The following is a 14,013-nucleotide window of genomic DNA, read 5'->3' as shown; positions in this document are numbered from 1 at the left end:
ATTACATAATTTCTATTCTACTACAGGATCACTTACGAAAGCCAACAATCTTATAATCATTTAGTTCCGCAGCGGTGTGAAATGACTAATTCTTAGCTCCAATCGGTTTATACTAGACAGAGTCCAGCCAGAACCTTTACAGACATAGTCCACCTCTTCTTGACAGAGTTTCTGAATACCGTTTTTAACAGTTTGCTTCACATCGTTAGAACTGTAAATTACTGCAGCAGATGTCTTGAATGCACACTTCTTCACTTCGTCATCGAACGGATATGGCTTTCCATATATACAGTCCAACCACAAGTTATATTTCAAAGGTCCGTTTGTTGCTACATCATCAGTAAGCTGATTGATTATCTTCTGTCTGATATCGTCAAGAAAATTACAAATGTCCTTCGACTCACCGAACGTATTTAGATAATAGTAGTCTTTCAACGTTCCACGAAATGCAGACTGCGCCAAGTAGAAGCCATTATCGTTCACTTGTAATGCTACGAACACAGTCTTAGGTTTAGTTCCATGTTCAGACGTCATAACAATCGGTTGCTGGGCATCTGTTTTTTTGGTTGTACGCTTTCGTGTCTCCAATCTAAAGCGAGGAGTCGAAATGTCGGCAGGTAGTTCAGCAGTAGGAGCACAGACTCCACCTTTACATTTTTTCGCATGATGTCGCAAACTGTCAATTCGAGTAAACCATTTAAGGCACTCATCACATCGAAACTTCATGCGAAAAGGATTCTTCGCGCATTTGCTCCGCTCATGTCTTCGTGCATCATGGTAAAATGCGAACGACGTATCACAGTAGCTGCAAGGATACCGTGGTGATGAAGACGACCTTTCAGACCCGATCCAGATACAGACGTTGCAACAGTAGTACCATTTCCAGGCATTCTCTTATGCACATCGATGCATCGTTGTTGCGCCGAAACCTTTACTTTCTGCCGCACAGCAGGACCTTTGCATGCCTTCATGTGCGTTTTCATATTATCTTTTCTGGCAAACTGCTTATGACATTTCTCACAAACAAACATTTTACGATATAGGTTCTTGGCACATTCGCTCCTCTCGTGTCGCCGAGCATTGCTGTTGTTTGAGAAAATCTTGTCACAGTAACAGCACCGATGTTCGCTAGTTGTCAAATCAGCATCCATTGAAGTCTCCATCGAGGTCGTATCGTCGATCGTCGTGGTTTCCTGCACATCCAGCTCAGTAGTCATTAAGCTATCTTCTGCTGGTGGTATCACATCTGTTGAAATCTCCTCCAATGTTGACATCGTCGTCGTTGCCAACGGGATCTGCTCCACCATTGTCGTCGCTGTCGTCAAGGTTCCCGTAGACGATGATACCACGTCCATCGAGTTCGGCGTTAAAGTCGGTAAATATGCCATCGAGTTCTCAAGAACAGGTAATTACGCGACTTATTCACCAGATGAAATAATCTAGGTGATCCTTACACCGTCGACGACAGTAACAAACTGAGCGACCTGCTGTCTAGAACTCGCTTATATACATGCACCGGATGGAATAATACGCAAATCAAATCAAGAACCACTTACTATAATACCAGAGTCAAAACAACATTAAAAATAGAAGGACCATCAACGAAAAGGCAGCACATTTGGAAGCACCGACAACGAAAAGGCAGCACCGACAACGAAAAGGCAGCACATTTGGAAGCACCGACAACGAAAAGGCAGCACCGACAACGAAAAGGCAGCACCGACAACGAAAAGGCAGCACATTTGGAAGCACCGACAACGAAAAGGCAGCACCGACAACGAAAAGGCAGCACATTTGGAAGCACCGACAACGAAAAGGCAGCACCGACAACGAAAAGGCAGCACATTTGGAAGCACCGACAACGAAAAGGCAGCAGCGACAACGAAAAGGCAGCACATTTGGAAGCACCGACAACGAAAAGGCAGCACCGACAACGAAAAGGCAGCACATTTGGAAGCACCGACAACGAAAAGGCAGCACCGCCAACGAAAAGGAAGCACATTTGGAAGCACCGACAAAGAAAAGGCAGCACCGCCAACGAAAAGGAAGCACATTTGGAAGCACCGACAACGAAAAGGCAGCACCGCCAAAAGAAAAGACAGCACATTTGGAAGCACCGACAACGAAAAGGAAGCACCATCAACGAAAAGGCCGCACCGCCAACGAAAAGGAAGCACATTTGGAAGCACCGGCAAAGAAAAGGCAGCACCGCCCACGAAAAGGAAGCACATTTGGAAGCACCGACAAAGAAAAGGCAGCACCGCCAACGAAAAGGAAGCACATTTGGAAGCACCGACAACGAAAAGGCAGCACCATCGACGAAAAGGAAGCACATTAATTTGTCATTGACTGCAATATTCATTGGTTCCAATATTCATTGGCTCCAATATTCATTGGCTCCAATATTCAATGGCTTCCAATATTCATTGACTCCAATATTCATTGGCTCCATCAGTCATTGACACCTACAGTCTTTTGGTTCCAAAAGTCTTTTGGCCCCAAATATATTAGGCTAGAATTCTTCGAGTCTAAGAGACTATGAGACCACATGGCTACGAGTCTAAAATGATCTAGCTGGTTACGAGTTATACATGGCTTGCGAGGCTACAGAGCTACGAAGTTTCTAGTACACAGGTTTACATGACTGCGAGGATACAGGACTACAAGTCTGCAAGAGTACTTGACTACGAAGGTACTCGTCTACATGACTCCAGTTACCGCATCTGTCTTCGACAGAATTTTCTCTTTTGCTCCAACTGCTCCATCAGCATTATGTTATAAGATTACAAGGCCTCTTGCTTACGTAGCTTCAAGTCTACGAGCCTCCAATGCATCATGACTACGAGACTACGAGCCATGAGGTTACGAGTCTATGCGATTGCGAGTCTTCTAGGTTACGTGATCGCGAGGCTATAGGACTACGAAGCTTCCAGAACGCATGGTTACGAGACTGCGAGGCTACAATTCTACGAGGTCCCAAGACATCCTGGCTACGCGACTACGAGCCATGAGGTTACGAGACTACGTGACTACGAATCTTCAAGTTTACGAGACTGCGAGGCTACAGAGCTACGAAGCCTCTAGAAAACGAGTTTACGTGACTGCGTGGATACAGGAATACAAGTTTGCATGAGTTCTTGACTACGAAGCTACTCGTCTACAAGGCTCCAATTGACACATCTGTCTTCGATGGAATTTTCTCTTTTGCTACATCTACGCCATCAGCATTATGTTATAAGATTACAAAGCTACTTGCTTACGTAGCTTCAAGTCTACGAGGCTCCAATACATCATGACTAAGAGACTACGAGCCATGAGGTTACGAGACTATGCGATTGCAAGTCTTCAAGGTTACGTCATCGCGAGGCTATAGGACTACGAAGCTTCCAGAACGCATGGTTACGAGAATGCATGACTAATTGGCCGCATGGCTACGAAACTTTATGTCTCTAACTGACTACAATAGCACTATTCAGTGGTGAGAGTTAATTTATTTCATGCAAAGGTACTTGCTGCAAGCAGTTCCGCTTTTCAACATCAGATGACGTCACGTTTTGCTTGCAGGTAAAATAATATTTATTTATTTTATGCGGGATGCGGGTTGTTCACTATCGATCGCATAAGAAGAATGGCATCGATAGTCTTCAAGGAGAAGGAAGTTCGTCCTTCCTGCTAGTGCTTCTCAGATTTCTCACGGTCCGCCATATTGGATTGCGACGTCACGGCTGCCATCTTAGATGGGTGTGACTTTGACCTTTGACCGAAACCGCAGGAATGATCGCAAGCACTCGGATTAATCATCAAAATATTGATAAGAATAATCAGGAGCACACGGAGAAAACCATCATAATATTGGCAAGAATAATCAGGAGCACACACAGAAAAACGACACACGTTTTCTTTGATATCATAAAATTACAGAAAAAAATATTTAAAAATAAAAATAAATTAATAAAAAATTTAAAATAAAAACAAAAAATACATAAACAGATTCTGCTAGCTTGTAAACTTATCATTGTTGAGCAAAGATAGAGTTCTAGTACAAGCCAGAATTTTATGTAGTTTTTGTTTTTATTTTAAATTTTTTATTAATTTATTTTTATTTTTAAATATTTTTTTCTGTAATTTTATGATATCAAAGAAAACGTGTGTCGTTTTTCTCTGTGTGCTCCTGATTATTCTTGCCAATATTATGATGGTTTTCTCCGTGTGCTCCTGATTATTCTTATCAATATTTTGATGATTAATCCGAGTGCTTGCGATCATTCCTGCGGTTTCGGTCAAAGGTCAAAGTCACACCCATCTAAGATGGCAGCCGTGACGTCGCAATCCAATATGGCGGACCGTGAGAAATCTGAGAAGCACTAGCAGGAAGGACGAACTTCCTTCTCCTTGAAGACTATCGATGCCATTCTTCTTATGCGATCGATAGTGAACAACCCGCATCCCGCATAAAATAAATAAATATTATTTTACCTGCAAGCAAAACGTGACGTCATCTGATGTTGAAAAGCGGAACTGCTTGCAGCAAGTACCTTTGCATGAAATAAATTAACTCTCACCACTGAATAGTGCTATTGTAGTCAGTTAGAGACATAAAGTTTCGTAGCCATGCGGCCAATTAGTCATGCATTCTCGTAACCATGCGTTCTGGAAGCTTCGTAGTCCTATAGCCTCGCGATGACGTAACCTTGAAGACTTGCAATCGCATAGTCTCGTAACCTCATGGCTCGTAGTCTCTTAGTCATGATGTATTGGAGCCTCGTAGACTTGAAGCTACGTAAGCAAGTAGCTTTGTAATCTTATAACATAATGCTGATGGCGTAGATGTAGCAAAAGAGAAAATTCCATCGAAGACAGATGTGTCAATTGGAGCCTTGTAGACGAGTAGCTTCGTAGTCAAGAACTCATGCAAACTTGTATTCCTGTATCCACGCAGTCACGTAAACTCGTTTTCTAGAGGCTTCGTAGCTCTGTAGCCTCGCAGTCTCGTAAACTTGAAGATTCGTAGTCACGTAGTCTCGTAACCTCATGGCTCGTAGTCGCGTAGCCAGGATGTCTTGGGACCTCGTAGAATTGTAGCCTCGCAGTCTCGTAACCATGCGTTCTGGAAGCTTCGTAGTCCTATAGCCTCGCGATCACGTAACCTAGAAGACTCGCAATCGCATAGACTCGTAACCTCATGGCTCGTAGTCTCGTAGTCATGATGCATTGGAGGCTCGTAGACTTGAAGCTACGTAAGCAAGAGGCCTTGTAATCTTATAACATAATGCTGATGGAGCAGTTGGAGCAAAAGAGAAAATTCTGTCGAAGACAGATGCGGTAACTGGAGTCATGTAGACGAGTACCTTCGTAGTCAAGTACTCTTGCAGACTTGTAGTCCTGTATCCTCGCAGTCATGTAAACCTGTGTACTAGAAACTTCGTAGCTCTGTAGCCTCGCAAGCCATGTATAACTCGTAACCAGCTAGATCATTTTAGACTCGTAGCCATGTGGTCTCATAGTCTCTTAGACTCGAAGAATTCTAGCCTAATATATTTGGGGCCAAAAGACTTTTGGAACCAAAAGACTGTAGGTGTCAATGACTGATGGAGCCAATGAATATTGGAGTCAATGAATATTGGAAGCCATTGAATATTGGAGCCAATGAATATTGGAGCCAATGAATATTGGAACCAATGAATATTGCAGTCAATGACAAATTAATGTGCTTCCTTTTCGTCGATGGTGCTGCCTTTTCGTTGTCGGTGCTTCCAAATGTGCTTCCTTTTCGTTGGCGGTGCTGCCTTTTCTTTGTCGGTGCTTCCAAATGTGCTTCCTTTTCGTGGGCGGTGCTGCCTTTTCTTTGCCGGTGCTTCCAAATGTGCTTCCTTTTCGTTGGCGGTGCGGCCTTTTCGTTGATGGTGCTTCCTTTTCGTTGTCGGTGCTTCCAAATGTGCTGTCTTTTCTTTTGGCGGTGCTGCCTTTTCGTTGTCGGTGCTTCCAAATGTGCTTCCTTTTCGTTGGCGGTGCTGCCTTTTCTTTGTCGGTGCTTCCAAATGTGCTTCCTTTTCGTTGGCGGTGCTGCCTTTTCGTTGTCGGTGCTGCCTTTTCGTTGTCGGTGCTTCCAAATGTGCTGCCTTTTCGTTGTCGCTGCTGCCTTTTCGTTGTCGGTGCTTCCAAATGTGCTGCCTTTTCGTTGTCGCTGCTGCCTTTTCGTTGTCGGTGCTTCCAAATGTGCTGCCTTTTCGTTGTCGGTGCTGCCTTTTCGTTGTCGGTGCTTCCAAATGTGCTGCCTTTTCGTTGTCGGTGCTGCCTTTTCGTTGTCGGTGCTGCCTTTTCGTTGTCGGTGCTTCCAAATGTGCTGCCTTTTCGTTGATGGTCCTTCTATTTTTAATGTTGTTTTGACTCTGGTATTATAGTAAGTGGTTCTTGATTTGATTTGCGTATTATTCCATGCGGTGCATGTATATAAGCGAGTCCTAGACAGCAGGTCGCTCAGTTTGTTACTGTCGTCGACGGTGTAAGGATCACCTAGATTATTTCATCTGGTGAATAAGTCGCGTAATTACCTGTTCTTGAGAACTCGATGGCATATTTACCGACTTTAACGCCGAACTCGATGGACGTGGTATCATCGTCTACGGGAACCTTGACGACAGCGACGACAATGGTGGAGCAGATCCCGTTGGCAACGACGACGATGTCAACATTGGAGGAGATTTCAACAGATGTGATACCACCAGCAGAAGATAGCTTAATGACTACTGAGCTGGATGTGCAGGAAACCACGACGATCGACGATACGACCTCGATGGAGACTTCAATGGATGCTGATTTGACAACTAGCGAACATCGGTGCTGTTACTGTGACAAGATTTTCTCAAACAACAGCAATGCTCGGCGACACGAGAGGAGCGAATGTGCCAAGAACCTATATCGTAAAATGTTTGTTTGTGAGAAATGTCATAAGCAGTTTGCCAGAAAAGATAATATGAAAACGCACATGAAGGCATGCAAAGGTCCTGCTGTGCGGCAGAAAGTAAAGGTTTCGGCGCAACAACGATGCATCGATGTGCATAAGAGAATGCCTGGAAATGGTACTACTGTTGCAACGTCTGTATCTGGATCGGGTCTGAAAGGATCGTCTTCATCACCACGGTATCCTTGCAGCTACTGTGATACGTCGTTCGCATTTTACCATGATGCACGAAGACATGAGCGGAGCAAATGCGCGAAGAATCCTTCTCGCATGAAGTTTCGATGTGATGAGTGCCTTAAATGGTTTACTCGAATTGACAGTTTGCGACATCATGCGAAAAAATGTAAAGGTGGAGTCTGTGCTCCTACTGCTGAACTACCTGCCGACATTTTGACTCCTCGCTTTAGATTGGAGACACGAAAGCGTACAACCAAAAAAACAGATGCCCAGCAACCGATTGTTATGACGTCTGAACATGGAACTAAACCTAAGACTGTGTTCGTAGCATTACAAGTGAACGATAATGGCTTCTACTTGGCGCAGTCTGCATTTCGTGGAACGTTGAAAGACTACTATTATCTAAATACGTTCGGTGAGTCGAAGGACATTTGTAATTTTCTTGATGATATCAGAGAGGACATAATCAATCAGCTTACTGATGATGTAGCCACAAACGGACCTTTGAAATATAACTTGTGGTTGGACTGTATATATGGAAAGCCATATCCGTTCGATGACGAAGTGAAGAAGTGTGCATTCAAGACATCGGCTGCAGTAATTTACAGTTCTAACGATGTGAAGCAAACTGTTAAAAACGGTATCCAGAAACTCTGTCAAGAAGAGGTGGATTATGTCTGTAAAGGTTCTGGCTGGACTCTGTCTAGTATAAACCGATTGGAGCTAAGAATTAGTCATTTCACACCGCTGCGGAACTAAATGATTATAAGATTGTTGGCTTTCGTAAGTGATCCTGTAGTAGAATAGAAATTATGTAATAAATATTATGTTTGTAAAAGAACTTGCGGTGTTTAATTCCTCGAACCTGTTACTATTATGTTAAATTGATGATATATTTAATTTTTTTTGCATCATCCTAGATCGTACCAAGGATCTTAGTCGATCTAATTAATCAGTATATTGATCGGAAATTTATTTAATGATTTCTGAACTTTTTCCCGGATCTCTAGCATTAAAATTACACATTTCCAATATGGTGGTCTTGATGTCTGATAGGATGGTGGTAGTAGAGGATTTAAAGTCTCTTTAAGAATGTTGAACATGGTTTATTTAAATTAATTTTTTTACATAAGATTAAACATTATTGCAACGATCGGGTATCGAACCGAGGACGGGAATCGATCGAATCAATATGTAAATTAATGAGTGATTTATTTAATGAATTTTGGAACTTTTCCCGAATTTCTAGCTAAATAATTACGGATTTTCAAGATGGCGGACAAATGACAAGATGGCGGATGTCACAGTAATAAATGATTACTGCACTCTTGCGGATACGAATTAAACTAACATGTCATCGGCGCACTCTAGCCGACGATACAATGATGATGGCTTCCAGCATCGAAGACAAGATGGCGGCCATGACGTCATACTAGATGATGATAAAAAGTGGTGGGAGTCAGTATGCCTGCAGCCACCACGAGGGAAGGATCGGTCGCCATTTTTATTTTTTTTGCACTCGTCGGGTTCGAACCGAGGACTCCGAGCTCCGTGTCGTAAATGTTTGTTTTTAAATATTTTATTAAAAATTTTATTATTTAATTTGTTTTATGAATTTTAAATTTTTTTTCATTAAAATCGGATAATAAATTTAAAGATGGCGGCCGTAACGGAAATTGCAACGATGACGTCATAATTCAAGATGGCGGTCATGGTATCCTTATTCCTAGAAATGGCTTAACTGAGGCTTGAGTTAAGGATGCTTAAGCCAGTTTTAGGAATTTTCAGCCGCTGGGATTTTTAAGGACTAAAAACGGGAATTTTTCCCTCGAAACGGGAAATTTTTCCCTCGAAATGAGAAATTTTTAATTTGTGGAATTTTTTGAGATTTTTTGGCGGAACTTTTTTCCACAGAAATGGAAATTTTGGCGATTTTTGAGGAATTTTGGGCAAATTTTGCCCAATTTTGGCGGATTTTGGCGATTTTTGAGGATCAAATTCAAGGTCAAGGTCAAAGGTCAAGGTCACAACCATCCAAGATGGCCGCCGTGACGTCACAATCCAAGATGGCGGACACCGGCACCGGCACCACAGCCTGAAGCCTGATCTCGGACCGTCATTTACATACTACTTATAATTACTCTATATTTATTTAAATGATGAAACTTATAACAGTTGAATGAGAGACAAATATTTACGAGGTATTAAAATGCTTTAAAATATAATTTCAATTACATAATTTAATAAAGCTCTCGGATATGTTAAAAATACGGGCCGGCCCTAATTAGATTATTAAAGGTTTCACTTAATATAAATAGACAAGATCAATTTAAAAAAAATACAAAGAGGCATAAACAATCCCATTGTAAGCGCTTAAAGTCCAGAACGAAAGTTTTATATGTAGTTCTTAACTCTTCAAACGTAGTAATTTAAATGTTATTCCAAAGGTTCATAAATATTGAAGGAACGGAGGTCTGGTGCTCGCTGGCCGGAGTCCAGCAGTCAACATGGCGTCAGGGCGCCTGTTTGTCGGAGAGGGAGTGTGCGAGAATGCGGCTAAGTCTGCATCCGGCTCTTGGACCTGTCAGACAGGGAAGGTAGCTTCTAGAGCCTGAAGCGTAGCACGTCCGGATCTGAAGATCGCGGAATCGCGGGAGTCACGGGCGTTCCCATAATTTAAAAAAATTATTAAAATAATAACTAAAATGCTGTGTACAGAGGGACTAAACTACTTAAATAATTTATAGGGATAGCATCCCTTGTCTAACTGACTACATCTTCGGTTACGGCCGGACAGATGTCTTGCAGTGCATTTCGCCGATCCGCCGATAACCTAATGCAGTCCGTCTGGAATCGCGACTTGAAGTGTCTCCGGAGGGACCGCGTCTCTTAATTAAAAGGAATAACTCAATCAAAAGGTGGGGGGAGACTTAGGCGTCCGGACCGAAAGGTTCCGAAGTTACTCGAAGATCCTCGAAGGACTAAGCAGACGGAAAAAGCGCTCGCCGTGCGCTAACCAGGGTCACGGGTGAACTAAGGTCGCAATCGCACCGCGACTGCTTTCAAAGTCGATTATGACAAGCTGTCTTATGGGAGGATGAGTAGTGCGCTCTGGCGGCCAAAAGGAGAAACTGGCTCGAGGGTCACAGAAAAGTCCGCTAGAGTGCACTGGGTGCACTCGCAACCAGCGGACAGAACTATGTTAGGGATTTTTGCCATCGCTAGGGTTCGCTGAGGGCTCTGTAGGACAAGGGCATATGTGCTTGGAGAGACTATGTACCCTACGCGGGTTCTCTGAAGGTCGATTTTCCGGGTTGAAGTTCCCAAGAAGTCACAGGGGGGACGAGGGAAGGGGGGTAAAAACTTGCTAAGTCGCCTGGGAAAGGCGTCGTGTGGACCGTCCCGATGCGTCGCTGCGGACTGTAATATGCTCCTCGACGGGCTGCCAAACAGCTTACCTATGCTTGCCTCTGAGAACTGAAAGATGCTAGTGGTGGGCTTGGGGTAGTGTTCGCTAGCACGAAGTCATACTGTTACAAGGAGAAAACGTGATGCAAACAGCGGCCGAGATTCTATGATAACCAATCATCAGGAAAAGTATCTAATTGGGCCTGCGAACAAACGCAGTTGCACTGGGTTGCACAAGATTACGTCAGAGAATACAGTAATTGAATCAAAATTAAAAAAATTAAAATGCTACTTTATTTTTAGGGCTCCTTCTTTAAAAATGAAAAATTTAACTTAAAATTCATAACTTGTGCCCGAAAATTATGATAAACGGCACATCTGAAATTGTAATGTGTTAGAAATTTGGGAACTGCGCACACTATAAGCAATGTACTGCAATCTAAGAGTGAGATGGTCTATAACAAATGTCAACGACCTAATTTCCTCTCATTTAATCACATATTTTCTTCTATTAATGGCCACGATCCACAAATATGAAAATTACTAAATAGAGGCTGATCTAACTATATTCCATTAGTGGAGTTTCATTCTTCCCGATGAGTTACTAACATTTCTTCAGTAATTTTTATATTCCCAGTAAGCCTACATGGAACTTTCTGTTATCAAATTTACATACAAAAAGAGTAAATTACCACAGTCAAAACCAAAAATTGAAAATACTGCTTGAAATTAAACATAAAGGGATGGGAAGACCATGCACCTCTGCACACGCCCGTACATGCACGTATTGGAAGGTGACGTTGCAATAACAACACCTGTACTAAACTAAACAGTGCCTTGTTTCAGAAGGTGACGATGGCGACAGACGACGCTGGTCTGACGAAGCAGCAGCTGCAGGAACTGCTGGCGCCCGCGCTGGACAAAGAGGGCAGCCGTGTAGAGGACGTGGCAGTGAGGTACCTCACCAAGCCGGGAGACAACTACGGCAGCACCATGCTCTCCGTCGACGTGACTCTCGCGCCCGGTCCAAGGACTCTCCACCTGGTGGCCAAAATGCTCCCCAAGTCTGCTGTCATGAAGGAGTGGTTCAAATGCGAAGTGACCGTGAGGAAGGAGATGGACCTCTACCTCCTGGTCAGCCCCGTCTTCGAGAGGATACAGCGAGAGTGTCATGTCCCGAAGGACAAGTTCCTCGATGTATTCCCTGTGTGTTACGCAGCCAGGACTTCCTCCAAAGGCGCCTCTGCACCAGTCGACGAGACGTCGATCATTGTGCAGGAGAACTTGAAAGTGCAAGGGTTCGAGTGCGGTGATCGCTTGACGGGGCTGGATCTGGCCCACTGCGAGCTTGTGGTGGACAGGTTGGCGCGCTTTCACGCCACGGCGGTTGCCATCAAGATCAAGAGACCAGAAGAGTTCAAAGAAACCGTGCTCAGAGCTGCTACACCCGTCGCCATCGGGCCCCCGGACATGGATGCCATGAAACCGCTGCAGACTCTTCCTGAGTATGAGTCCATGAAGAGTCGGATCGACACCGCTGTGTCGAAGGGGGTGAAAATGTACAATCAAACAAATTCCAAACAATTAAGAGAACCTTTTGCCACCATAACACATCTTGACTTATGGACGAACAATATAATGTTCCGATACGAGCCCGGCTCTTCCAGAGAAAAACCAACAAGCTTGAAGTTGGTTGATTTCCAGGTGACTGGCTACGACTCCCCGGCCAGAGATCTGCTGTTCTTCCTTTATTCCAGCGCCAAGCTCGAAGTGCTGTCCGGGCAGTACGACCATCTCGTCAAGCTGTACCACGCCAGCTTTGTGGACTGCCTGCAGATCTTAGGGTGCGACTCAACGCCGTTCTCGTTTGAAGCGTTTCTCAAAGAACTCGAAGCTTCAGCTTCCATGGTGCTCTGGCAAGTCGTGTTCATGCTGATCCCCATCACCACCGCGCCGGAAGATGCGGTCAGCACGGACTCAATGTCCCTCGACGACATGAAGTCAGCGCACAAGGTGTCACCAGTGTTCACTAGTCGAGCCAGGAAGATCATATCCGATTTTGCATCCAGAAACTGGATATAAATGAAATTGAATTTTTCCTGTTTTAAATGTTTAAATATTACAATAAGACAATAAAATAAAACATAAAACATGTAAAAAATTTCATAATCCCTAACATTATGTATTTATATAAAAAAAAAGCAGCATATCTGAAAATAAAGGAAAAGGGGGGGGGGGAGTAATTATGCTGATGTGTAAGAGAGGAGTGAGATGAAACATTAATCAATGTCAGCTATTTATGTGTCTATGCAGTCCCAAATTTTTTTAGAGATAAAACAAATTTCTTGACTATAAAATGCCTTTCACATTTCATGCATTTCTTTTAGTTAATTATGGTTCATAAAAATAATAACCTAGTGTTAAATGTTTCGATAACATTTCCCACGTGCAGAATGCTCTTATTCGACCCGCGAGGATTCGCCTCCTGATGGCATGGACAGGGTGTGTGTGATCTGAAGCCCTGCCGTCGCGCCAGCTAACCTACACAGCACAGTTGCTCGACTTGGTGCGATGGGTTGTAGGATCGGTTGCCGGGTAAAGCATGGATGTATGTGGAGCTTTCACCTGTTAAATCAGTTTAAGTTTAGCTTTTTTGTAAGCCGTCTCCGATTGTCCTAACAACATGAAAGTGGGCATTTAATTTTACATAGAACAATAAGTTCATTAGAATTTCCAGGGACTTAATGAATGCCAAAAATATGATCCCCATATGATTGCATTAATAATGTTTGGCTGTACTTGGTGACTTGTTTACAGTCATGCTGGAATATAATGAAGCACTGGCCCAGCCTCATATTAAAACATTAGAGACCATATTGCTTGGTTCTGTTTAAACACCATGCTAGAATACGCTTTCCTACTCATATGCGAGTAATGATAAATTGTTCATTAGATGCTGCTTATGTTAAATGTAATCTCATTCTTTCTCTGGTTCACATAGTATTCGCACGATCATTGGCTGAATGATTGACAGTGGCTCTAAGTCTTCTAAAGTGAGTCATATTAACAGTGGTTCAATCACACAGGACATAGACACACACATATGTATAAGGGCCATTCAATAATTAAAAGAGACAAATTGATGTAGATAATAAACTGTGTATTTTCACGAAATGAGACTTTGACTACTTCTAAACATAATCCCCACCAATATCAATACACTTGTCCCAACGATGAACTAGTTTTTTTTATACCTGATGCATATAAGTCTTTGTATTGTTGTTTGGGCCACTTTCCCACAAATTCCTTTACCTCCTTGTTGTTACTAAACTTTCCCCACATAATGCCTCTAATTTTTATCCGTCAACTTGAAGCAGTGCGGGCACTCCTTAGCTTTCCTTCCCCTCCTTTCCCCTCCCCTCTGCTCCTTTCCCCTTCCTCACCAACCTCCCCTTCCTACCCCTCTC

The 14,013-nt window shown here is 43.3% G+C and overlaps 1 protein-coding gene across 6 annotated transcripts in view; it reads left to right on the top strand.

Annotated features, from left to right (window-relative positions):
* The window catches only part of LOC134540080 (uncharacterized), a 146,904-nt gene extending 133,124 nt beyond the window's left edge, over positions 1-13,780 (top strand). For 3 of the 6 annotated variants that reach the window (XM_063382542.1, XM_063382545.1, XM_063382541.1), the window contains exon 2: positions 11,393-13,780. In XM_063382542.1, coding sequence (XP_063238612.1) covers positions 11,393-12,628 — 1,236 coding nt within the window. In that variant the 3' untranslated portion in view covers positions 12,629-13,780. The remainder of the gene's footprint in view (positions 1-11,392) is intronic. The other 3 variants (XM_063382544.1, XM_063382547.1, XM_063382543.1) reach the window with 1 other exon arrangement.
* The last annotated feature ends 233 nt before the right edge of the window (positions 13,781-14,013 follow it).

The sequence above is a fragment of the Bacillus rossius genome, chromosome 16 (genome assembly GCF_032445375.1).
Source record: "Bacillus rossius redtenbacheri isolate Brsri chromosome 16, Brsri_v3, whole genome shotgun sequence".
Lineage (NCBI taxonomy): Eukaryota > Metazoa > Arthropoda > Insecta > Phasmatodea > Bacillidae > Bacillus > Bacillus rossius.
This window is presented reverse-complemented; position numbering and strand designations above follow the sequence as displayed.